The 25,396-nt window shown below is 34.8% G+C and overlaps 1 protein-coding gene and 1 pseudogene across 6 annotated transcripts in view; one reads left to right on the top strand and one right to left on the bottom strand.

Moving 5' to 3' along the window:
- The window catches only part of RASA2 (RAS p21 protein activator 2), a 115,982-nt gene that overhangs the window by 17,186 nt on the left and 73,400 nt on the right, over window positions 1-25,396 (bottom strand). For 4 of the 5 annotated variants that reach the window (XM_082461203.1, XM_082461206.1, XM_082461205.1 and 1 more), the window contains 10 exons: window positions 19,166-19,322; window positions 18,648-18,796; window positions 17,917-18,031; window positions 17,416-17,490; window positions 16,846-16,969; window positions 14,408-14,514; window positions 9,629-9,712; window positions 9,118-9,195; window positions 5,608-5,681; window positions 4,903-5,012 (listed from right to left, as the gene is read on the bottom strand). In XM_082461203.1, the coding sequence (XP_082317329.1) occupies window positions 4,903-5,012; window positions 5,608-5,681; window positions 9,118-9,195; window positions 9,629-9,712; window positions 14,408-14,514; window positions 16,846-16,969; window positions 17,416-17,490; window positions 17,917-18,031; window positions 18,648-18,796; window positions 19,166-19,322 (1,073 nt within the window). The remainder of the gene's footprint in view (window positions 1-4,902; window positions 5,013-5,607; window positions 5,682-9,117; window positions 9,196-9,628; window positions 9,713-14,407; window positions 14,515-16,845; window positions 16,970-17,415; window positions 17,491-17,916; window positions 18,032-18,647; window positions 18,797-19,165; window positions 19,323-25,396) is intronic. The other variant, XM_082461204.1, reaches the window with a different exon arrangement.
- Window positions 21,072-23,468, top strand: LOC309660531 (large ribosomal subunit protein uL22 pseudogene; annotated as a pseudogene). The gene has a single exon. The product of its transcript is annotated as a large ribosomal subunit protein uL22 pseudogene (transcript).

The raw sequence follows: 25,396 nt of genomic DNA, 5'->3' as shown, positions 1-25,396 counted from the left end.
AGTCTAATCTCCACACAGCACTCCACATGGCAAGGGAGATCAATCCTATCAAAACATAATTCAAATGATATCATTCCTTTGCTTAACACTCTCCAGTGCCCTGCCATCTTATTCAAACTCTTCCAATGATCCACAAGCCCTATAATATCTAGCTCCTCCATGGTCTTTTTGATCTCAGTTCCTGTGATTACCCCCTCATTCATTTTTTTTTATAGTCACAAATGTGTTCTCTTGTCTCCTGAATACTCCAGGTGTACTTGTTTCAGGGCCTTTGTACCAGCTGCTGTTAGCTATGTCTGCGTCACTACTACCTCAAATTTATCCACGTAGCTCACTCCCTCACCCTCCTTAGGTCTGTGCTCAAATGTCACTTTCTCAGTGAAGCCTTCCCTGACTAGACTTTTTAATATTGCAACTCTCCTGAGTTCTTATTCCCCTTCCCTGCTTTATTTTTGTCCATCTCATTTATAATCATCCCATATAGTATAAAATTCTTTTGTTTGTTTGTTTACTGTCGATCACTACTAAACTATAAGATCCATGGGGGTAAGGATTTTGGTATGTTTTGTTCACTACTGTCTTCTCCAGAGCTTGGAACAAAATCTGGCACTCAGCAGGCACCCAATAAAATATCTGTTGAATATAATGCACAGACAAATCAATGGTGTTCTTTAGTTATTAAAGAAAAAAAATACTGCAGAGCCCTGTGTATGAAAATATGAGCAGGTAAAAACCAAGTCAACCTAAATGTATTGAGATGCATGTTTAAAACATCATGGAAACTTCTTTTATATTGTCCATAGGTTATATGAGCTAGAACACTGATATCATATGGAAGTTGTGTAGGCTGGATGTATGTACCTGTGTATAACAGGTCATCCAAAAGTAGACAATATCTAATCAAGTTTGGAGAACACAAATGGAATTTCAGAGATGAATTTGTTAATAACCTATTATTTAAAAGAATAACCTATTAGTAGTAAGCTTGGCAGAAATTTTAGAAACCCAGAGCAGTGGTTCTTAATGTATTCAGATAACAGCATATCTGGAAAACATGGTGTCCTCTGAAGAAAACCACTTATTAAAAATTAATAAATGCCTTAGTGAAGGAAATAAAAACATGGTCCTTACCACTGAGGATTTTAAAAAACTAGGGCAAGAGGTAGATAAAAGTAACGACCACACAGTGTGACATAAGTTATCACTAATGTGCTAAAGAAACATAGTAAGAGAATACTCAACTGAGGTGGCCAGAAGCTTTATGAAAACGACTTCCAGAAAGAGCTGACACTTGTTCTGAGGGTTAAAGGACAACAGATTACACAGGTAAAGAAGGAAAGAAAGGGATTTCTAGATAGAGCAACTGCAAAAGCATGAATATAAAAGAGCACAAATGAAAGGAGCTTCAGGAGTCAGTCTGGCAAAGTGACACATGGAGAATGCAAAAGATGAGGCTGGATGAGACAGGAAAAGGCTGGAACATCGATAACTCATTTGACTCCAGCACACAACTAGGAGAACTTTTACTTGTAGAAGATGACCACGTTATAGTGGATCAATATAAAATCATAATCACACTCAGATCCATAAGAAACTGTCAAGGTAATCGTGACTGATAGCTGACCGAATGCCCTATGATATTCATTTGCCACATGTTAATTTAGTGATATTGAAGAGTAATTGCTTACTATTACTAAGTGGGCATCAAAATTTAATAACTTATTTGAGAAAAACCCTTAAAATTGAGAAAATTCTATAAATTACTTTTCCAGTAAACGGGAAAACTATTATTTGATTCTAAGTGGTAGAAATACTTGATTCAGAATACTAGTGTTCAGTAGGAGGAAAGAGTGAAAGACTCAATGATTTAAAGCTATGTTACAGAATATTTGGGAGGCGCTCTTTCAGACACCAAAGTCATAAAGTGTAATAAGAGACTAATTACTTAGCAGTCTTAGCTATGCAAAAAACTGCAAGGAAACAGGAAGTAAGCAAAACATTTGCTGAACAACCAAAGAGACAATCCAAAGCCTATGTATTTTATTCACAGAGGAAAGTCCTGAAATCGTCAATCAAGGCCTTTTAATCTTATGCATAATTTTAACAAACACAGTACCTACATCCTCACTCATAGTATATTAGCAGTAAAAAATGGAAGTAGGGGATAAGAGGTGGGAGTGAGATGTTACATTATTGTTCACTGACAGCACAAGAAATTTAAGATGACAGCCTGAACACAGAGGGGATAATGAAAAACTGTATAAAGCAAACACAGGAACACAAAAAAGCACAGCAGTCCAAGGCATGTAGCTGGGAAGTAAACAGCTGCACACACCCATAAGCAGCCCAGAAAACATCACTAAATCAGAGTACTATATAATAATTAATATTATCAATGACAGCCCCAAGCCATCTAGAAGATGTTAACTTACGTTCAATGAACTCTTTTTTAGAAGGCAGGGAAGCATGTAATACATTTTGGAAAAATCCAACAAAATAGTTAAAACAAAAAGCATGGATGCTTAAAACTGTACGCTTTGGTAAATAATCTTGAAACTTCATATAATAGAGCTCATTCCTCCAATGCCATTCCAACATGTTAAATTTCTTAAGGCCTGAAAATAATGTAACTTCTAATGTGTCTATTTTATACCTTAGAGCAGTCTAATCATTCTAGAGAATTTTATCATCATAAGATCACTGGATAGAACAGAAGTTCTTGAGAACTGTGCATGGACTCTGGGACTATGAACTCCCTGAAATTACATGTAAGATTTTGTGTCTATATTTGTTCATGTATTTTTCTAGAGGAAAAGGGTCCAAAGCTATCATCTGATTCCTAAAGTCTTAAGCCAAAGAAGACTTTAGAATGTTGGTTTAGATTAGAAAACACTTTAAATGAGGAGAAAATAGCCAACTTATTCACAGAGAATGACTAACTTACCTTAAATTTTATTTCAGTGTACTGCTGATATAAACATAATCAGCATACTATGCCAGCTATTTAAAAAATGGTGCTATATATGTGAGAGCATTTATATAGTATTCAACATAAACTGTAACTTCTAAAACATTAAAAATATGCTTAGCTTAAAGAATGCTGTCTGGAAGGGCAAGTATGTAGCTGATTGATCCTTAGTCATTGGAATATTTATATTCCACAACAAATTATCTGCGTGCCTGAAAATATAGTGCATTTGGCCTCTTATGTCTTACTAATATATTTGGACATATGTAGTCATTCTGGCTAAGGATCCTAAAGAATTATGAAACAAAAAAATTTCTTTTCACTTCACTCTTCGGGAGTCTCCACTGAAGCACTCTGCTAATTAATTGAGTCTACATTCTCTTGAAAGTATCTTATGTCTGGTGTTTGTTTTATCATTTCAGAATCTATACCAGAAGTTCTCTTAACAGATCTTTACCTAACAAACAGATTTGTCAGATTAACCAAGACTCTCCATTTCCTCTGTAGAACTTACTGAATGACGCTCATGGGATGCTGAATGCTTGTGGCTGCTAGGGTACTAACTATTAAGCTTGTACCCTTCTGTTTCCATTGGTTAGGCTGTTTTGATTACCAAGTCCATTGAGTTTGTTCCCAGACATATTTATGCCATTTTTCCATGGTGTAATTATAATTTACTTAAACATTATGTAAGGTGACAAAATAAGTGCCGCCTACCAAGAGGCATGTATTTATTTGAAAATCAGGCAAACACTCCGAAAAGCTTTTCAAACAAGGAGACCAACACCCACACAAATAAAGTTGATTTATATGGGTGTGAGACAGCTGCAAAAACTTAGGGTGACTATCATGACACTCTAAAAGGATCCTATAATTGGACTACTTTTCAAGTATTTAAGTTCTAGCTTCACTTTAGAGAAATCAACCTGAAAACTGATGCATTAGGGTTATGTTTGCACAAGAAAGACAGAGGGGAAATCTAATCTATAGATCCATATTCAAAGAAAAGATCTTGGCTATCATAAGACTGCTAAACAAACATATAAATATTTAAGGTATGAATGTATCTTTTTGTTTGTTTTTCAGTGATTCTTGCTTTAACTGACCTTTCTGGTTAAGTGAACAACTTTGGATCCTGACCACTTTGAACAGAAGGAATTTTACTGCATGTGATCTATGATCTAGATACTAAATTCTTGCTAAGGTATCAGAAACTAGTGGCCTTCTATGGATAATGCTTTACCCCCAAAGGAATAAACTTAAAAGGTAGAGATTTTAAGCACTATGTCAGTCCACTGAGGGACAAACTTTGCCTCTCTGAAGCCCTCAAATCACACTGAAGGAAGATGGCTCTCTTTACCCAAACAGATAGCCAATTTGTGCCTTTTCAGGGGGCAAATTACCAGAATTTTCATCTTGGAGTTAGCTTGGCAATAGTCTAGAATGAATCTTTTAACTGAATAGGAATCACAGCCTATGGTATGACTGTGGGAACTTTTGGCAAACCATTGAAACACTCTCATTTACTAGAAACTGATTCTTACCAATTTGACTCTGGAAGTTAAAATTCTGAGTTTTAAAATATCTGTTGTTCCTTATAGATTGATTACAAAAACAGGGATTTACCAGGGATTTTTAGAAAACAGGGCATGCTGTAGGAACACCATTTTTAGTAACACAAGACATTCAAAGTGAGAGAAAAGTGTAATTTACATGGTGTTACTTGTCAAGTATTTATTACATTTTTAGTGTGCACACATCACTGTGAGAAACCATGAACTACAGTAACATTAGTACTACAGTAGTAACATTACATATTAGTATGTAACATTACATATACAGTAACATTAGTAAAAACTAGTCACATTAAGCAGCAGAGAAAGAAATCTTCCGTGGGGATCAGGCAAAGCCCCACGACAGAGCATAAACACAACTACCTGGCTGCCTGTGGTAGGTGAGCTCCCTGCTTGTTAAGCAGAACCACCGTTTCTTGAAATTCTTTTTTCCAATCCGAGTTCTTCCCTGAGCTCTTTTATACATCTCACTGCCAAAACAACAGATGTAAACATTTAGCTACAAATATTAAAATAATTAATCCAAAACAAAGAATTATCCTTTAATTTTAAATGACATGAAGAGCTGTCAAAGACTATATTAAGTTTATGAAAATGTCTTTGCCATCTATAACTCCTGCATTTATTTTGGCCATAGTAAGGGAATAAAGTCCTTAAATAATTTGATATTTACAACTGTACTATCCAGAACTAAAAAGGCCAAGTGAGTAATTTTCCCCTTTAACTTCCAATGAAAACAACGCTACTTTAAGACTGAATAATGCTGTTACTTTTTTCAACGCTACTTTAAGACTGAATAATGCTGTTACTTTTTTCAAAGTACTACTCTACCACCCATAATCTCATTATATTTGCAAAACAACTATAGCAGTGTATGGACAAGAAGTCACGCCCATCTGGCATGAAGTTTATAGGATAGTGAGGGTGACTCACCTGATTGATGTTACTTAGGCAGTTTTAGCACAGAATAAAGCCCAGATTTCCTCACTCCTGGACCCATGCTCTTTGTACTTACTTAATGTCTATACTGAAATATGACTTTAAAATCTAATTTCATTAAATTACCCTTCTTTCAGGTGCACAGGCTCACTGGTACCACTGGACACTTTAGTTTCAGTAGATGAAATTTCATCCAAGAACTAAATGGGGAAAGGGGCAAATATTACACTTTGTGATAAGGTACATCATAAATTCAGTTTATCAATGTCGCTGACAGATAATATCGTTAAGTTCTTCATTATTAAGGAATAAAGCAAAATACGTATTTAATTGTAGAGGAAGTCCCTAATTTACATATGACAGGTATTCGAAAAGTTTATTGTTAAGTTACTTAAAATCCAGAATATATGTCCCTGTAGAAATAATTCAACCCACAATTCCTTAACTGCAACTCTGAAATCTAAAGAGCTCTGAGTACAAAGAGTTTTTTGCTTTGCTTTTGATTTACAGTAAACTCATTTACAGTAACTTAACCTGAACTGGTGAAAGGCTACTTATAGCCTGTATTTATCCTACTTAGTGTGAATATTCACTAATGTGCTACATAAACATTACTGTGTGACACACTTGGGGTATTATATAATATATAGCATATACCTATTATCTTTCAAAACTTTGAAAAACTGAATTCTGAAATACTTCCGTTCCCAAAGATTTCAGATACAGGATTGTGAACCTATACTGTGGGTCAGGAATTGTCAAACTATAGCTCAGCAGGCCAAATTCAACCCGTTTTTGTAAGGCCCACAAGAACAGTTTTTAAATTTTTTAAGGGTTGTAAAAACAAAAACAAAGAAAAATATGTGGCAGTCCCCTTACGCAGCCATCAAAGCCTAAAGTATTTACTCACTGGCCCTTTACAGAAGTTTGCTGACTTTCATCATATATAATTGACTTTAGCCCTGAGAGCTAGTATTTCAGTTATGACTAAAGTATAATTGGGTTCTTTGGAATAGACTGAAAATCTAATAACCATTTAGAAACTTCCCATGGAAAATGTGGGAATGTGGTGGCTCAAGAAAATTTGAAGTACCCAAATCTAGCAATGGCAAACTACCCAGTGAAAAGCATTTAAGCTTCAAGAATATGCTACCTCAACTGGTCAAGAGATTCCTGACATGTGGCCTTCTCTTCATGGGAGAGGGAAATTAGTAGTTCAGGAACAATTCCTGTTCTTAGAGAGGAATCCTATTTTGCCCCATAAATGAACTATTTATTTGTTTAGTCCTTATTTTTTCCTTTATACTTTTCTATGTTGTCCCGCTTAGGGTTTAAAACAAAAACAAAGTACATTCCAATAAGGATGACATTGAGGCACCAGTGAATAATCTAAAGTAGAGTTTGTGGGCACAGTCATTTTCTCCTAAGACTGGCTGTAGACTGCCCACCAGAACCTCCACTTGTGGGATTTTCCAGTGGAATGTTTACTTCTAGTTTGCTGGAAGAAATCTTGGTAACTGAAAGAACAAGAATAGAGTTTCTTTTGAATTATATATGGGTGACACAGAACAAGTATCCAAGGAAACTAAAGAAATGTCCTATTACATCTTCAGTTCTCACAGATCAACCATCCACTAATGGAGCGTGAAAAGAGTTATTTGAATATTTCATTTCTTAATATTTGCCTGCGGGCACTAATTTTCTTATTTGATAAATATTTATTATTTATTTATGGTAATTATTAAATTTATTATTTATTTGTTATATTGTTAAGGAATATGAGGTAAATCCACTTATATAAGGTGAAAGAAAACATAATAATTAAGATGGACTATAGGCAGGGTAAATATAGGCCTCAATTTGCTCCGGGCCATCCTTGTCTACAACTTTGGTCCCCTCATAATCAAAGTACTCCTCTTCACTCTTGAAAACTTTGTAGTTTTGGACACTAAATTATATGGTCAGCCTGTTTACAGACCTATTCAGGTTATTTTTCCTAAACTTTGTGGAAATAGTATAGGATTCAGAATTATAAACTGTTTTCTTCTGGAGCAGTGATCAATGTCACTAGTGGGAACACCACTAACTGAGAAATTGGGTTTCATAAGCTTTTGTACTTTCTAGCACTGCACATATCTAGACTAGTAAATAGTAAAGAAAATTCATATATTAGGGCAAAATATCCTATGTAAATGTGAGACAGGAGATGTACTACAGTGATAGTGCATGAGAGTGTGAGTGGGTGACTCAGAGCAGATCAGGAACAGACTAAACCCCTGGCCACCCTTAAATACTTTCTCCACTGACATTACCAACTATACACATTCCGATCGTATCAGGAAAAAGAAATCAGATGCTGCCATAGCCTAGGTCATAAAAAATGGAAAAACAACCCCAAAACAAAAGACAGAACATCATAATCTTGCCAACAAAAGTCTGCCTACACTGTCCCACAAACTGTTTCAACAATGTCCTGAGAATAAAAGGGCAGCTTTTTCTTTGCCTATTCTTTTGAGAGACTTTCTCCTCAAAAGCATTCAATGGCTGCTTAAAAAAAATTTTTTTTTTGGTTGAACTTGCACTATGATTCAAGATGAAAAAAATCCAACTGGCTTTAATTTTTTAAATTATCACTTTCATTTACGAGTCCCTGTAAGAAATGTAAAAGTACACATAAAAAAATACAAACAAAATATACTCCTGGCAGTCACCTGTGAATCATGCTACAGAAATTGAATGTAATCTTTAAAATCTAACCATGTTAATTTAGATTCATTAAGTTAGAACTGTGATAAATAAGATACAGTACTTTCTTCAAGCTAAGTTTAGATGTACTTCAAAATAACTTTTCTTTACACATTTTTAGGGTTTTGTAACAACGCTACATTTTGTTTGGTGTGATTCAGAACTAAAGACTCAAGAAATTAAAAATCTTCCCAAAACATTCTCAACTTCTAAGTATAGCAACTTCTGTTTGTTGCAGCTCTTTTGTTATGACCTTATATACTATAGACTTTTGTACATTTTAAATTAAAGTAACTTTCCTCAGGTTACTAATCACAAGCCTATATTGTTTATAAGATATTCAATAATTCATATATTTTCTCCAATGGCAATTAAGTGCCCACTATATACATCAGGTACCATTAAGTCTTTCCCCCTAGACCAGAGGTTCTTAATCAGAGGCAATTTTGTTCCTCAGGGGACTTATGGCAATGTTTAGAGACATTTTTAGTTGTAAAAACTGGGAACATGCTTCTGGCATCTAATAGTAGAGGCCAGGGCTGCTGTACATTTTACAATGGACAAAAATGCCCCTCATAGTCAAGAACTGCCCAACCAAATTGTCAACAGTGCTGCTGTTAAGAAATCTTAACTCTAGATATTTGTAATTTGTGTTACTAAGACACTGGCAATAGTAGCTGTTGCTGAAACTCATTTAGGTATTTTCACAGCTGAAAAACCCATAGTTCTGTATGGGTGGAGAAATATAGTAAAAGACAGCCTTTTCATGTTTGATGGACAGGTTAAACATTTTTTTTAAACTGGGGATTGATTCCTAGGAACAATATAAAATGTTATTTGCCTAATGCTATATGATAAGAAGTTAATATTTCCAGAGTAAAACAATCATACCTTTTTAACTGCCATAATATATCCTTCTTCTTGAAACATTTTGAAAAATTCACACATGAATGTTTCTTTGAAACTTGACTAAGAGAAAAACACATAGAATTTATATATGTTAAGTAGAGAACTAAGAATATAATTGACTGTATTTTTAAATTTAGGATTAGGGCCTAAAGGGATTCAATCGTATATTTCAAGAGAGTTATGGGGCTTGGAGCTGAAGATTTCTCTCAACAGCTGCTGGATGATTATGGCACAAAAAGATAAACAAAAGGCTTTTGCATCTGTTAACCAGACTCTCTACCCCATCTTAGACACATTAGTTTAAATGAAACTGTCTTCTGTAACAGGTGACTAAGACACAACATCTAAAAGACAACTATCGCATCTATACATATATATGTTTTTGGTTCTGCTTTGTTTTTAATTTGAAAGGGAGTAAAGTGAGGGAGAAGGGATCACAGGGTACAACAACATTTAGAAGTGTGAATACAGAGCAAAAGATGTAAAGACTTACCTTGCTTTTGGACAGACTCCCCCAGCTTCCCAAAGTTTGAATGGTTTTTGAGATGAGAGTTAATGTTCTAATTGTCTGTGGATCCTAAAGAATGTAGAAAAGACACAAAAAGTCTTGTTAGGTTTTCAAGAAATAGAATTTGTGTAAAAAGTAGAATAGAGTGAACAGGCTACTTTGCTCTAAAACAGTGACTCAAAAACGTTCATTCAAACCAGTTAAAATCTAGCTAAGGATTGGCACAATTCACTGAACTAAGGAATTAAGAGACTAAAGAAGCCACATGTAATTGACAGTTCCTCTCAAAGTAATTATATCTAATGACATGTTATACTTTCTTTTGAAAGCCATAATTTAATCAATATTAATTTTTTGGGGGAGGGTACAGTATGGCAGATGGGATTACCTAAAAAATTGTATTCATTTTTGGAATGTCAATGGCATCTACTTTTTTCTACCATATGACTTAAAGTGGCAGTTTCCAAATTTTCTGTATTCAACCCACTTGTAAGCATATTCAATACTTTTATGGCTTCTGCAATCAATTCTTTTCACCATGGAAGCAAAGATCTAAATTCAACTTAGGAAATGAGAAGTCACTTAGTTTATGCAGGATCTTAGCAGAAGGTAACTATTTGAGTCTATTATCCAGGCCTATCTACCAGAAAGAAGTAAATATAAATAAAGTTGACTAAATAGTGCTCCCTAATGAATCCTTGCTGCTTCCTTTCTTTTTTTTAATTGAGGTATAATTTACATTCAATAAAATGAACAGATTTTAAATGTATATAGTCTGATGAGTTTCCACCAATCCATCCATTTGTATAACCAATTCCCTTATCACTATATAAAACATCTTTTTTGTTTTGGAGATTCAAATACCCATAATCTGCCATCAAAAGAGATGTTCAAGGGCTTTCCTGGTGGCGCAGTGGTTAAGAATACGCCTGCCAATGCAGGAGACACGGGTTCGAGCCCTGGTCCGGGAAGATCCCACATGCCACGGAGCAACTAAGCCCATGCGCCACAACTACTGAGCCTGTGCTCTAGAGCCCGTGTGCCACAACTACTGAAGCCCGCGTGCCTAGAGCCCGTGCTCCGCAACAGGAGAAGCCACCGCAATGAGAAGCCTGCACACTGCAGCGAAGAGTAGCCCCCGCTCGCCACAACTAGAGAAAGTCCACGTGCAGCAATGAAGACCCAATGCGGCCCCAAATAAATAAATAAATAAATATTTTAAAAAAGAGATGAAAAAGAACCAAAATTAAATTAAATTAAAATTAAAAAAGAAAAAGACATGTTCAAGAAAATTTAGATACAGAAATGCTTTAGTTTAGTGTTTGGTTGACATTCCTTAATATTTTACTATCCCCACACTGAAAATAGGCAGTGACTGTGAAGGTGAAGAGATGACCAGGATGTAAGGCAATTCTGGAAAAGAAGGAATATCTGAGATATGATCATTACGATATACTTGTGAAACAGTTACACACCTTAATTAAGGTTATTCAGAAATATTTTAGCTACAACATCCAGAAAATATTTTAGCTACAATATCTATAAAAGGTCCCTCCAATTCTCTGCCTTTGAAGAATATAAAATTCTTAACAATGTGCTAACAACCTGAATTTGAACTGAATATCATCAAGACTTCCCTGTTCAAATTTGGTTTTGAAATCAATGTTTTAGCTCATTATTTTCCTGAACTGGAAAAAGTGAGCAAACCATATTTTACATAATTTCTGCATGTCAGAGGTTTGTTTACACCAATATGGCCCTCAGTACTATTTGACAATCATATCATTTAGCTACTGCTGATTCCCTAGTGTACTCTACAAAGAAGCTGTTCTAAATTTTCACCCTGCTACTATCTGCCATCATAATTTTTCATAGATGCCCAGGACCTTAGTCATCTGGCACCTAGTACACAGACTAGCACTAGCATACAGTAGATGCTATATTACATTTATTAAATTGAACTGAAATGTTGACTCTGTCACCCCAAAACAACATATCCTATCCTTTTTTCCTTATATTAAGCTGAACCATGTGAAACTGCTGTTGACTATTTTTGATCTACAAAAAAAACAAAACAATTTCATAGGATTCACTATAATACTTCAAAGGAGAAACTGTTCTTTCCCCCCGCAAGTTTATCCTATCACTTTTTCTTTTAAAGACACTCTTTCTGAATCATCCAGTATATTGATATATTAGTAAGTCCCCTTCTGTCTTTAATTTCTCCCTTTCTGTTGGTCTCTTCTCCTCTATTTAAACCATACATAGCTTTCCCCATTTTTGGAAAAGACATCATTTGATGAGCTCTCTCTCTGAGCTACCATCTTTCACCTATCAAACATTTACTGAGCACCTACTTGTCCTAGAAATTGTGCCATGTGCTTGGGATACACAAATTTGAAAAAGATCCAGCCCTTGCTGTTAAGGTATTGACAGTCCACATGCAGAGACAATAAATAGATGATTATAGAACAGTATGACAAGTGCCATGACAGAGAAAGCCCCAGGGTGCTACAGGCACATATAAGAGAGGAGCCTAACCCAGACTGAAGGGTTAGAGAAGTCTGCCTTGGCTGAGTCTTGGAAGGAGCTATCAGTGAGAGACTAGGGGATAGGATGAGAAGGAAAGTTCAATCTTTCTTCTTCACTATGAAACTTCTCAAAAGAATGGTCTACCATGTCAATGTTAATATAACCCATATTTTAAAATTAGTGTTTTTCAAAAGAAGTATTTATTCATGTGTATATGCACACACACATGTACATGCTTGAATTTGCCCATGTCTTTTAGCAGCAGGGCAAGCTCACTTTTGATATATTTCCTAGGTAAAACTGCATTCACCTACTTATTCCTTCATCTTCTGCAATTGGATTTTCTTCTTTTCTACTCTACTAATATTCTCAAAATTCAAAGAACTTATAAATGTAAAATCTAACGACCTTTAATTGGTTCTCCTCCTCAACCACTCTGTAACTTTCAATACTAGTCTTGACAATGTCATCACCCTCAGGTCACTGGGATCATTCCTTGCTCTCAATTTCTATAGTACGGATCGTCTATACTCCTTACTTGGTACTAATCAGGTGCTAGTTTTAGGTTTATGTATGTAGTTTTAGATTATGTGTCTTATATATTTGCCTTATTTCCCCAATTAGAATGAAAGGCTCACTTAAAAGCAAACAGTAAAGTTATATGACAGTATGAAGCAATCCTTCTGACATACTGATTGGAAAGATGACTTCAAATACAGAGTCTGTGGTTCGAAGGACTTTATTGTAACATCTGTTACAGGGATATGCAAACTCAAGTCTGAATATAAGGCAGGGTCACAAGCTCAGAGGTAGGAGTTCTGTTTATGTCCAGAATGTCATCAAGCTTTTGCTGCCCCACAGTCCTGTACAGCTTCAGTAACACAGCCACAGAAAGGACAGCCCTGTGAACAAAAGGCACTGGCCCAATCCTCCGCTGTAGCTACTCAGAGACCATTTGTTCTTTGACTAGAAAGTGTGTGTTGCTGCCACAGCAGCATGGTTTTACTCAGTTCTCAAAGTTAAATAAGTGGCCAATGTGTAGCTGTCAAGAGAAGCAGTGGCCGCAGAGCCCAGTTTAACTCCAAAACCTGTGTGTCTTCCCTACACTGTATTAGCGAGTTTCCTAAGGGCAGCGAGTGTCTCTTCCTCATCACTGCATCTCCAGTGCTGAGCACAGCATCCGATACACTGTAGGTGCTCAAACACCTGACTGCCTAAGAGGCAGGAAGGAACAGGGGTAAGCTTACAGCCTGGGAAGACTGAGTGGGTCAGTCAGTGAACTTTCTTAGTCCAGTTCAAATTGAGTGAGATCAAATCATAATTTATTAGTTGTGTGACCTTGGAGAAGTTCTTGAATTGTGGTTTTCTTATCTATAAATAAAGATGAGAATAGAATTTACCTCACAGGGTTACTGGGAGGACTAAGTAAGTTAGAACATATAAAGTACTTAGAAGAAGGCCTAGTAGAAAGCAAGGACTAAATAAATGTTGGCTTTTATTATTATTATTTGTTATAAAAATCAGCAACAAAAACAATTAGATAAGATTATAAAATGTTTGGAACATAAAAGGTTAAAGAATTAGCAATAATACACTGTAGGAGAAGGAAACCGAAACAGCAAAAATAAGGAATTTTAAAATGTTAAGAAACATGTAAATCTATGCAGTGCAGGTTCAGATTTAAGTAACTAAATATGACTTCAGAACAGAAAGATTATATGCCTTAAGTTTTAAATCTCATATATCATCATCTCAGGTGAATAAAAAGTAAAAATATGGAGATACCAAACAAATTACATTCCAATGAAAGTTTCTACACCTTTCAGAAATGAGCCTCTTCAAATTTCTGTGAGATTTAAAGACATCTGCAAGATCAAACTAAACCTATAACTAATGAAAGAAAAAAGAGACATCCCTGTATTATGGAAATTTACAAACATACAGAACAGCAGAGGGAAAAGATGATGAATCTTCTTTGTACCCATCACCAAGCTGCAGCTATTACCAACATAGTATTATTATTCATGTGCATATCTTTTAGCAACAATAACAAAAAAACAGAATTTTCCACCTTCTCTGAAAGAATGAAATGGCTAAGAAAAATGCCCAGTAAATTTAAGTATCCGTTATAAGAAAACATAGCCAAGTGAAATTTGCCTGTTATTTTATCTTTTCTTATTTTAATAAAAATAAATTAAAATGGAATAAAGCTTTGAGAAGAACAACACTTACTGGATGATGAGGTCGCAAATGAAAAGTATGAGGTGATACTACCGCTACAGCAAAGAAACGAAGAAACACAAAGCTGCTCACTGCAGAATACTGAACATGAGGGTCATCTGCAGGAAAAAAACGGTGAAATGTCATGCACAAAAACACTGAATTAAAAACCGAAGATGACAAGGTAAAAAATATTGGAAAAACATGTAAATTAAATAGGAGATAAATATAATTTGTATAGTAAGAACTGAGTGGATGAAATGATAGTAATGGTTATGACTAAATTAAAGGAAAAAAATCCTATGACTAGAAAAAAATCTGAAAGAAATAATAAATAATAAAGAAAGTGAAAGACAAAGCTGCTAGGTTGTCAGAAATATTTTAATTTGGAAAAATACCTCTTTCCTCATCTGCAAGAAGAGACTCCTGAAATTACAACAACAAAAATAAAAGTAGTATCTAGCACTACCTAGAGGTAATACTGAATCCCCTAAGACTAAGATAGGCGATTGTCTTCAGTTTTAGGATACTGTTTCAATTTTCCCCTCAAAAATCTTGACAATATTAAAGGTTATGTAATAAAAACAGTTAGACAGAAATCTTTACTTTAAAAAAGCTACGACTATTCCCTATAAAAATGCAGATGAACTGAAGACAACTTGTGGCTGTGATCATTCAGCTACAGCTTTTGTTGCTGACTGGAGTCAACACTTAACGCAACAATCAATCAGATGGTAGAGACGCAGGTGAGGGAAACAATGTCTGCATTTGGTCTGAGTTTTAACTCTTCTAAGTCACTCAGCAGGTGGTCACCCACAAGTCATCTAATGTGTAGTTCTTTAATAACACTTGCTTCCCATGACTGCCTCCCCACTCCCCACCCATCTTCCCAGGGCCGTAAGAACAAATGAGAAAATAATGAAAATACTTTATGAGAACAGAACTATCACTACTGGAGTCTACTGAGAATATCTAAGGCCAACAAAAAGATAGTTAAGGAAATATGTTTGCATTTATTAAAAAATCATAGGATGTGTTTTAGATTATTCACATAAACAAGAATTAAACAGCTAATGCATACTGAAGGCCAAATTCACTGGGTAGTGTAGAGTACGGTGATTAGTAGCATGCTTTGGAGTGGGCCGGGCCCAGGTGTGAGACCCTGCTTGCCTGCTGGCCATGTCACGGACCTTGGGCAAATTACTTGACTTCCCTAAACCTCAGTTTCATTAACTACTGAAGGGGAGCAGTACCTATCTCATGTGGTGGTGTGTAAGTGAGAGGAGATAATTCGGGCCAGCACTGTGCCTGTTCACTAAGTCCTCAATGTGGTTATTATGCTCTAACACACTACTTAAAAATATAATTTCAGTCGGCATTTCATCTTTCCATACTCTAATGTCTCTGCTCCCCTTATTTTCGTTACAAAGTCTAGATTTAGTATGCTTATTTCAAGTTAACTGTTTATATTTTTACTATAATTAGCAAAGACATCTAGGGCTGAATTTATCTACATGTTAGTTAGACAACTCAACCCCACTTTAGCTTTGGGTAATTTAGTGGAGCAGCAGATAACTGCACACACCTGTGTGCACATAACACACTTAAAAAAATATGATGAAATAGCAAAATCTCTTCAGATGGTTACAGAAATAAACTTACAGTTTCACACGGCTGGATAAGACTGATAATTTAAGCAGCTGCCTTACCTCCTTACCCTCCCCCCCATTACAGGCAGATCTGGAAAGACAGCCATAGTAAGTTTATTTACTTATTAGAGATGCATATAATTAGAATAATTCCAAGTATTGACAATCAGAGATAGCAACTGTTAATTTAATTGAAATGTTTCTAAGCAAAGCCTTGACACAGGTGTTCTTGCAAAATTAAAGCATGCCAGATATCGATATATGTTACCTCAAAATTCTATGTATATTGCAACAGAGATGTTTCTAATGTCTAAAACCATTTTTGCAAAAACCTCTCATCACTAAAACCTTAGCATTCTCAAACTGTCAAATCTAGTCAGTTGTACAGAACTTAAAAATTCTCACTATTTTGAATGCATGCAAGTGGAAAAGGTAGTTGGTACAAATAACAAAGCTGTTTTTGTTTATCATATTTAACAGTCTCATAAGCAGCTGGTATAAATATTTGCTTATATACTGTCAGGGTTCTAAATTTCTGCCTTTCTTAAAATTACTGTTGATTTTGATTTGCTTGTATAAAGTTGCTATTATAGTGAAATAAACAAGAGTATTCTGTTTTGAGATTACAAGAAAATTAAATCAGATGTTTCATTAAAAAGCTAGAACTATTTTGAAAAATGAAAGAAGACTATACTTAACAAACCATGAACACATTCACATAAACCAAATAGATAATAAATCTACAGAAAAATCAAGTATAGAAAAAAAAAATGGCGTATTTTAGTAAAACAAGGCACTTACTAGGAAATCTTTGAGTGGCCATTTGCCTTAGAGAATAAAAGATATCACACATTACAGTGGGGCAACTCATACTTGACTTTACAATTGTACTGAATAACTTGTCTACATAGTAGCGCAGATTCTCCTGCAGGATTTAAAAAGGTAAACATTAAGATTTTGACTTTTATACATCTTCAATAGCCTTTATGGAAAAAAACGCAGCGAAAATGAGATATATTAGGCAGTCACCATCTAGTATTCTAAAGCTTTGCTTCCCTTCTCTAAACGCACTCAGCTAAAGGACAATTGCATCCTGAACTCATTTAATGAATTAGATTTAGACTAGTTAGATATAAGAGGTGAATGTATGGAATAAAATTCATAAGAAGCAGCAGAGAATAAAATGATCCAAAGAGAAATGAGGGAAATAACATTCTAAAAACTAGACATAGTAAATGCTGCTAATAGTATGGGCATTATGCAAATAAAAAGCACTGCTTCCCTCCAAATAACATTACTACAACATAAGTGGGAGATAGGTATACCATTAAGACCAATTTTAATGCAGTTATAAAGACAGCGAAGACTTACCTTATTATTTTCTACATTATCTCCCTCTTTCAATTTAATAGGATCAATTTCACAGGATTTTGAGGATTCACATATCTGGAAAATAGATTAATTTTTCATCTAATGCTCTTTTCTAAATAATTTGGCAAAATGAAAATAACTTATTTTTCTGATCATACAATTATAAAAATTAAAACTGTAACGAAGTTTAAAACTCCCATCCAGAGATAATGTATACAATATGCCTAAAGAACTATATCAAAAAACATTTCTCATATATTTGAAACTCCAGCTAAAATAAACCCTATAACGAAGAAATAATTATGTAGAGTATACTACAATGTGCCCTTCAAGTAAAAATCCATTGATGGAAAAGTAAATCATTTATTTTACTTCTGAAGTGTTCACCTGTGTTCTTTCAGTAATGTGTGAATGGATATATCATCCCCATCAGTAGATAACTTGATGAAAGAGATGCTATAATAAGGACAAACTATTAGTATCAGAGGTTATATTCTGTACCTCATCTAGAATAGGTTTTAATGTTACTTTCAGGTAGTGCCTTCCCACTATTTTCATCATCTCATCCAGACATCGGGTAGCCAAGGAATTTCCTCTAAAAATTGTGTTTGCATCTCTGAAATACAAATAGAAATAAGGTGAAACCAAGTGTAATAAACAAAGGCTGTAAAATCAATAATGAGGTATTCGACTTTGGTCATATATACAATTTTAGTAATTTTTACCAACCTGCTACAATTAGGATTTTCAAACTTACCAAAAACAAAAAAATAAGTTAGCAAAAAACAGTAACCTATATTTGAACTACAAAAGTAGTGTGTGTCTAAAACAAGTGTTAGACTATGACAGGAACAGGAAGCCATCTGATTGCTTTTAATGTCACACATGGGCATATAAGGGTGCCACATAATGGATAAGGGGGAAAAAACCCTTTTGTCCTGGTGTTTTATTTGTGACATGTGACTCATTACAATAAAGAAGCAAAGATTAGTAACAGGAAATTTTAACAATGAGTGAAAAAAATCTTTTAATTGTTAACTTTACTGTTGGTGGATACTGCTTGCTAACTTAAAGAACTGCCTTTTATTACTTGCTAAGCAGTTCTTTTTAAGACCTCTATACAGAAAGGCTGGTCAATACAAAAGAACTGAGATTACAAAAACAATTTGGCAAATTAAGGTCCAATTTCAACAGCAGCACATAATTAACATTTAATAAAATATAACTCTTACTGTGTATCCTTCAAGTCTAATTCAGCTACTGCAGTGGCAAAAGGAACAAGTTTATCATGGTGGAGCAGCAGTCGTACAAGGGGCAAAACAGCATCATTTTTATCTCGACATATTTCACCCAAAATGTAAGCAGCTGAGGCAGATATCGGCTAGAATACAGAAAGGTAGAAAACAAGCACAAAATCAAAGAAGCATGATTAAATATTCAATCATTAGCCTTTAAAAAGTAATTCAAATATGTTCATTAATGATAACTGTTGTATAGAATAATATTTAATTTTCTAGATCTTTATCAGAGATGAAATTTGGAGCAGATACTGGTATACAGTACTCTGGTTCAGAATATATATATATTTATATATATATACACATACATACAGAGTGTGTGTGTGTATATACATATATACACATGTATATATAGTTTTAATAAAACGTGATACTCTGAAATCTTTTCCTCATCATTTACAGAATTATTTTAGCCTTTCCATATTAAGTAACACACAAGATTTTTAAAGTACCTGAACATCTGGTGATTTTAGCAGCAAAGTTTTCAAAGGACCATAGTACTCTGAAGGAAGCACATAGTCTTCTGTATAACATATATTTAATCGAAGGGATCCCAGGTCATCAGTTTTAGATGACTTGTTTCCGTTGTCTCTTGGTTGTAGCAAGTACCTAAAGTAAAAACAGAATCAATTCTATGCAATGGTAATGGGCATCAAAGTTGGTGGGGTAAACAAACAGCTAAGCTATCAAAAAACTAAATCAAAAAAGTCAATTTAATATTTAATGTTAGGATAATTCATTAAATAGCAGAGTATTAATTTTCAGAGGCTTAATAGCGGCTGTCTATTGAAATAGAAAGCTAAAAATAGATTTTAATCCAGGAAAAAAAAGTATAGCTAATACAAAAATCAAGATCTCAAAAGGACCGAATAAGAGTCTGATTAGCTTGCAGGTTAGGAAAAAAATAAAAAATAAAACACAAAATCCAACATATTATCAAAAATAACTCTTTACCAACTAAATTTAAGAAAGACACATTTGGTTGAAATAGATAAGACGTACTACAAGAAGGTATAAGTGATCTCATTTTAAGGTAAATCCTACATTGTAAAAATTTGAACTTATTTTTTAAAAGTTAGTGATAGAAGGTTTATAAAGGATTTTTATATTATTAAAGGATTAACAGTGCAAATATATTGAAAATGTTTTTATTTGCAAAAATCAGATTTACATGAATTTTTTCAGGTAAGTAAAAGGCAAAAAATATATATGTAAAAAGTAGAGGCAGCTTTAAATATTCCAAGGAAAGAGAAGTGTTTAAAACTCAAGAGAAGTTTGTAGGACCAAAACCAGAAATCTAAGTTATTTTTAAAGACTTTCTGTCATGGAAATTAAAAAATACATACAAAAGTAAAAAGAGTAGCATACTGAACTCCCATGTACCATCACCTAACTTCAATAATTATCAACTCAAGGCTATTCTTGTTTTAGCCATCTCTCTACTCACTCCTCCCATCCCACTCCTGCATTATTTTAAAACAATTTCCAGGTGTTTTATAATTTCATCTATAAATATTTAAGTATATGTAACTATATAACTATAAATATATATATATAAACTTTTAAAAATCATTACTATCCAGTCAGTATGCAAATTCTCCCAAACTTAAACAGTTTTCTATATTCTAGTCAAATCCAAGTTTTATAGATTGCAATTGGTTGATAGCTTAAGTTTCTTTTAACCTATAGATTCCCTCTAACCACTAAGAAATCAGGTAATTTATCTATACAATTTTCCAGACTTGGGACTGTGTTAACTCTATCTCTGTGATGTCATTTAACATGTTCTTTTGTCTCCTCTGTATTTCCTGTAGTATTGTAGATAGATCTAGGGGCTTGGTTAGATTCAGATTTCATATTCTGGCAAGAACATTTCATTTAGAGTGTTGTGTAGTCCCACCAAGAGGCACTAATGTCTGACTGTTTCCCCTTTTTGTGATATTAGCAATCACTGATGACCACTGCCGAGAGTCATTAATCTGCACAGGTTGCAAAATGATAACTATAATTCTATCATCCCTCCTTCACTCATTAGCTAGAATGCTTTGTATAAAGGAGTCAGTAGTTTTGATATTTACTTTTGATGTCTTCCCCTAATAGACTAACTTGTTTAAAAATAGAAGAGAGGGGGTTTTAATAGAATTCTAGCTTTCAGAAAGATATGATAAAGATATAAAAGAGGACTAGAGAATTAACCAAGCAAAATTTAAAAGATGAAGGAATGGTAATATAAGGAGAAGAAATTATACAGAAATTATATCACTACCCACAAAACAGGAATTCTTGTCTCAGAAGACCAACCTTCAGAACTTCTAGTCTCTGATTTGAGAAATACTGATTTAAACAATTTGCCTATGGAAATAATTGGAAATAAGGCTATTAGCAAAGATGACTCTGAAGTGCCTCTAAGGGAAGTCTAGCTGGCTGATCCCCAAGCATCCTGATGTGGGCATCACTTTGGTCAACTTCCAACAATGCAGTGTATGTTCCGTAGCTTTGCAGACTCAGATACCTAGTTTTAACAGTACATCTCAAAGTGAACCTGAATTGCAATGACTGAGCACAGAGACTAATATATTTAAAATAGAAGGCCAATTACTAAATTTATGAAAAGAAATACTGTTGACCCTTGAACAACATGGGTTTGAACTTCACGGTTCCTGGAAGTAATCCCCCATGGATACCGAGGAAAGACTGTACAACAGTCAAATGGCAAAGAGACCCACACTTTTTTGTGACTAATACATTTTATTATGGAAATGTTAATTCACAAAAGTAGGGAGAAGAGTGATAATATTAGTAAGCAACACCCTCACAATCAACCCCATGCACTTATCACTTGGCTTCAACAATTATCACCATTTCCCATAGTGTTTCATCTACATCTCCTACTTCAACTAATACCTCTTTTTACCTGTTAATACAATTGTTTATGTTTGATAAATACATTTTTTACCTATTGGTAAGCTATTTGGAAAGCCAAATTATTTATCAGAAGGTGCTGTGGTGAGTACAGAGACACAACACAGAGATCTAAGGAAATCTTAAGAATCTCTCAGCTAAGACAATTTTGCCAAGGAAAGAACAATACTTCTAGAACAGAATCCCCTTACCGCTTGACTGTGCTTGAATGGGCAGTCGCCACCCATGTTGGCCTCTTTGGGATACATTTTTATTCTGCCCCTTCTATTTTAACTCATGTTTTCCATATAAGGAAGGATAAAATTACTTGCGTTACAGTTAAAACCCGGCTCTGCCTCCCAGGGACTGCACCTATCCATCCTAAACAGTGTCCTCAAACTCTAGTCAGGTTACAGACTCTGTTTTGGTTTGTTCTACAGAAATTATACTCAGAGGGCATCTACTAATTCCCTTGTCTCCAAATTACTGGGGGAAGGAATATGCTTTATCCCTCTGGTACTCTCATAAAACTACAAAATACCCGCAAAATAGGTCTATAGTCCTAACATGGCATATTCTTTGCAGAGGGATTAGGGCAGTGTTGTGCAGTTATTCATTTTTATGCATACGCTGTTTTAGGATGCTCAGGAACTCCAGAAGGGCTTGCTCCTGCCGCTCTTTTTAAACTTGTCTCCTTGGGTTTCTTTGGCAGGGTAAGAAATTCCTATGGACAAAATACTTCACCCATGTCTACTTGAACAAAATACAGAATTTCAAAATTGTCCTACCCATTCCTTGAAAAGATCATTTTTTTAAATGAGAAGGGACCACTCACTCGATTTTCTTTTTAATAATATTTTATAAGCAAGGGACACTCAAATCTTTGCTGAGAGCTTAAAACAGAGAATACTTTTGAGTTTTAAACATATTCAAAAGTATTTATGCCAAAGTACAAATTTATTATGGTACATTGGTTAAGAGCACAAACTTTGGAGTCAAAGAGTTTGGTCCAAATCACAGCTGTATGACCTTGGGAAAACTGCTCAATCTCTCTGTGCTTGTTTCCTTACCTCTTAAATAAGGGGTAATAATAGTATCTAACTGATTTAATCCCTAAGGAGGTTATATAAGTAAAGCACTTAGAATAGTGCCTTGTACACAGTAAATGTTATTTATAAAACATTTATATACATATAACTGTTACCACTTAAAATATATTAAATAGCTTTTCCGGTAAACGGCCTGAGGTAACCTCTAAAAATGGTTCGATATTCACTTGACCCAGAAAACCACAAAAAATCAGGCAAATCAAGAGGTTCAAATCTTCGTGTTCACTTTAAGAACACTCGTGAAACTGCCCAGGCCATTAAGTGTATGCATATCTGAAAAGCCACCAAGTATCTGAAGGATGTCACTTTACAGAAGCAATGTGCGCCATTCCATCACTACAATGGTGGAGTTCGTAGGTGTGCCCCAGGCCAAACAGTGGGGCTGGACACAGGGTCGGAGGCCCAAAAAGAGTGCTGAATTTTTACTGCACATGTTCAAAAATGCAGAGAGTAATACTGAACTTAAGGGCTTAGATGTAGATTCTCTGGTCATTGAGCACATCCAGGTGAACAAAGCCCCCAAGATACGGCACAGGACTTACAGAGCTCATGGTCGGATCAACCCATACATGAGCTCTCCCTGCCACATTGAGATGATCCTCACAGAAAAAGAACAGATTGTTCCTAAACCAGAAGAGGAGGTTGCACAGAAGAAAAAGATATCCCAGAAGAAACTGAAGAAACAAAAACTTATGGCCCGGGAATAAATGCTGCAAAAAAATAAATGCAAGTAAAAGTTAAAAAACATATATATATAAAATAACTATACATAATGTCATTATTTATATAATTATGTACATGTAATTTATTATTTTAAAACACTGTTACAAAAATCTCAATTTAAACAATCTAAAGGAGCCCTGGTGAATTAAGCAGTCTTGTACGAATTAGAGCTAAAAAGAAAAACCTCAAGATTTGTTAAGTAGAGGATATCTGGTGTGTCTGAGGTCTAGGGATACAAAAAAAAAAAAAACCTCAAGTATGTTTTCTTCAGTTTTTGAATGAAGTGTTTCAGTTTGAAAGAATAAGGAACAGGAAACAAAGAGAAGTTATCAACTGAAAGTGGCACTCAGTTGCTCACATGTATTTTTTTCATTCATAGTTAGACAAAAAAGCAATCCTAATGTTCTCAAGAGTCAGCAGTTTTGACAGCCCCTTAACAGAAAAAAAATCAGCATTTGAAAAATTTTAACAAGGTCTGTGTAATTAAAATTGAGGTAGGCAGGCAAAAACTACAATTATTTGTGTATAATGCTGCCTAATCTGGAAAATAACTGTTCAGAGGCACCATTACTAATACTTAAATGTTATTTCTGGTTCCAGAAAGATAATCATTATCAACAGAGTTTTACGAAAGATAAGAGATTAAAGATAGGTGCCAAAATTAGCAAACTAGAAAACCAACTCATCTTAAAGTAAATATTAATCTAGTTTTAAATTTGTATAAAGTGCTTATATTGAAAAAAACTCCAACCATGTGTTTTATTTACTACTTGAATCTTACTTTCAAAATTTTAAATTATAACATGAAAGGATGTTTGCATCTATTTTCTTAATGTTCACTTTGGATCATTTAGGAGGAAATTACTGTACCAGTGTGTACAATCACACAAAGGCTTTGCACATGTTAAGTTCTCTGACACTGATGTAACTGGTGAAATGAGACTGAACTAGATGATCAGAGAACTAAGGTTCTCTTTATTTATACCATTACAAACCAATGGAATACTGGTACCAAAAAAAAAAAAAAGATGCAGAAATTCTATATGTACTGATGTGGAATAATGGTGATGACAGCAGCAATAACTATAATGATGAGAGCCTGAGTTATACCCACGGTATACCCACTTGTAACTTACTTTACATGAAACCAGTTCATGCTCTAACAACTTTGGGAGGCACGTACTGTTTGTACTATCCCCATTTGATAGCCAAAGAAAGCAAAGGCATGCAGGTGGAACAACTTGTCCAAGGTCACCCAGGTAGTTAATGACAGAGTTGGGATTTGAACCAAGGCAGTTTCGTTCTGGAGTCCATACTCTTAACCACTATAAAAAGTCAACAAATACTTACTGAAGTTCTACTAAATTGAAAGTGAAAAAAAGTAAGGTACAGAATATGATACAGTATGTGTCCATTAAGGACCTAATTAAACTCAAAAGCGTTTGCACAGCAGAGGAAACCATAAACAAAATGAAAAGACAACCCACAGAATGGGAGAAAGTATCTGCAAACGATGAGACTGACAAAGGATCAGTCTCCAAAATTTACAAACAGCTCATGCAGCTCAATATAAAAAAAAAAAACCCAATCAAAAAATGGGCAGAAGACCTAACCAGACATTTCTCCGAAGAAGACATATGGACGGCCAAGAGGCACATGAAAAGATGCTCAACATCACTAATTCTTAGAGAAATCCAAATCGAAACTACGAGATATCACCTCACACCAGTGAGAATGGCCATCATCAAAAAATGTACAAACAATAAATGCTGGAGAGGGTGGAGAAAAGGGAACCCTCCTACACTGTTGGTGGGAATGTAAATTGGTACAGCCACTATGGAGAATAGTAAGGAGGTTCCTTAAACAACTAAAAATAGAGCTACCAGATGATCCAGCAATCCTACTCCTGGGCATATATCCAGAGAAAAACATGGTTCAAAAGGATATGTG

The sequence above is a fragment of the Balaenoptera physalus genome, assembly GCF_965194825.1.
Source record: "Balaenoptera physalus genome assembly, chromosome: 4".
Classification (NCBI taxonomy): Eukaryota; Metazoa; Chordata; class Mammalia; order Artiodactyla; family Balaenopteridae; genus Balaenoptera; species Balaenoptera physalus.
The sequence above is the reverse complement of the archived record's forward strand: the minus strand, read 5'-3'. Positions and strand labels throughout refer to the sequence as shown.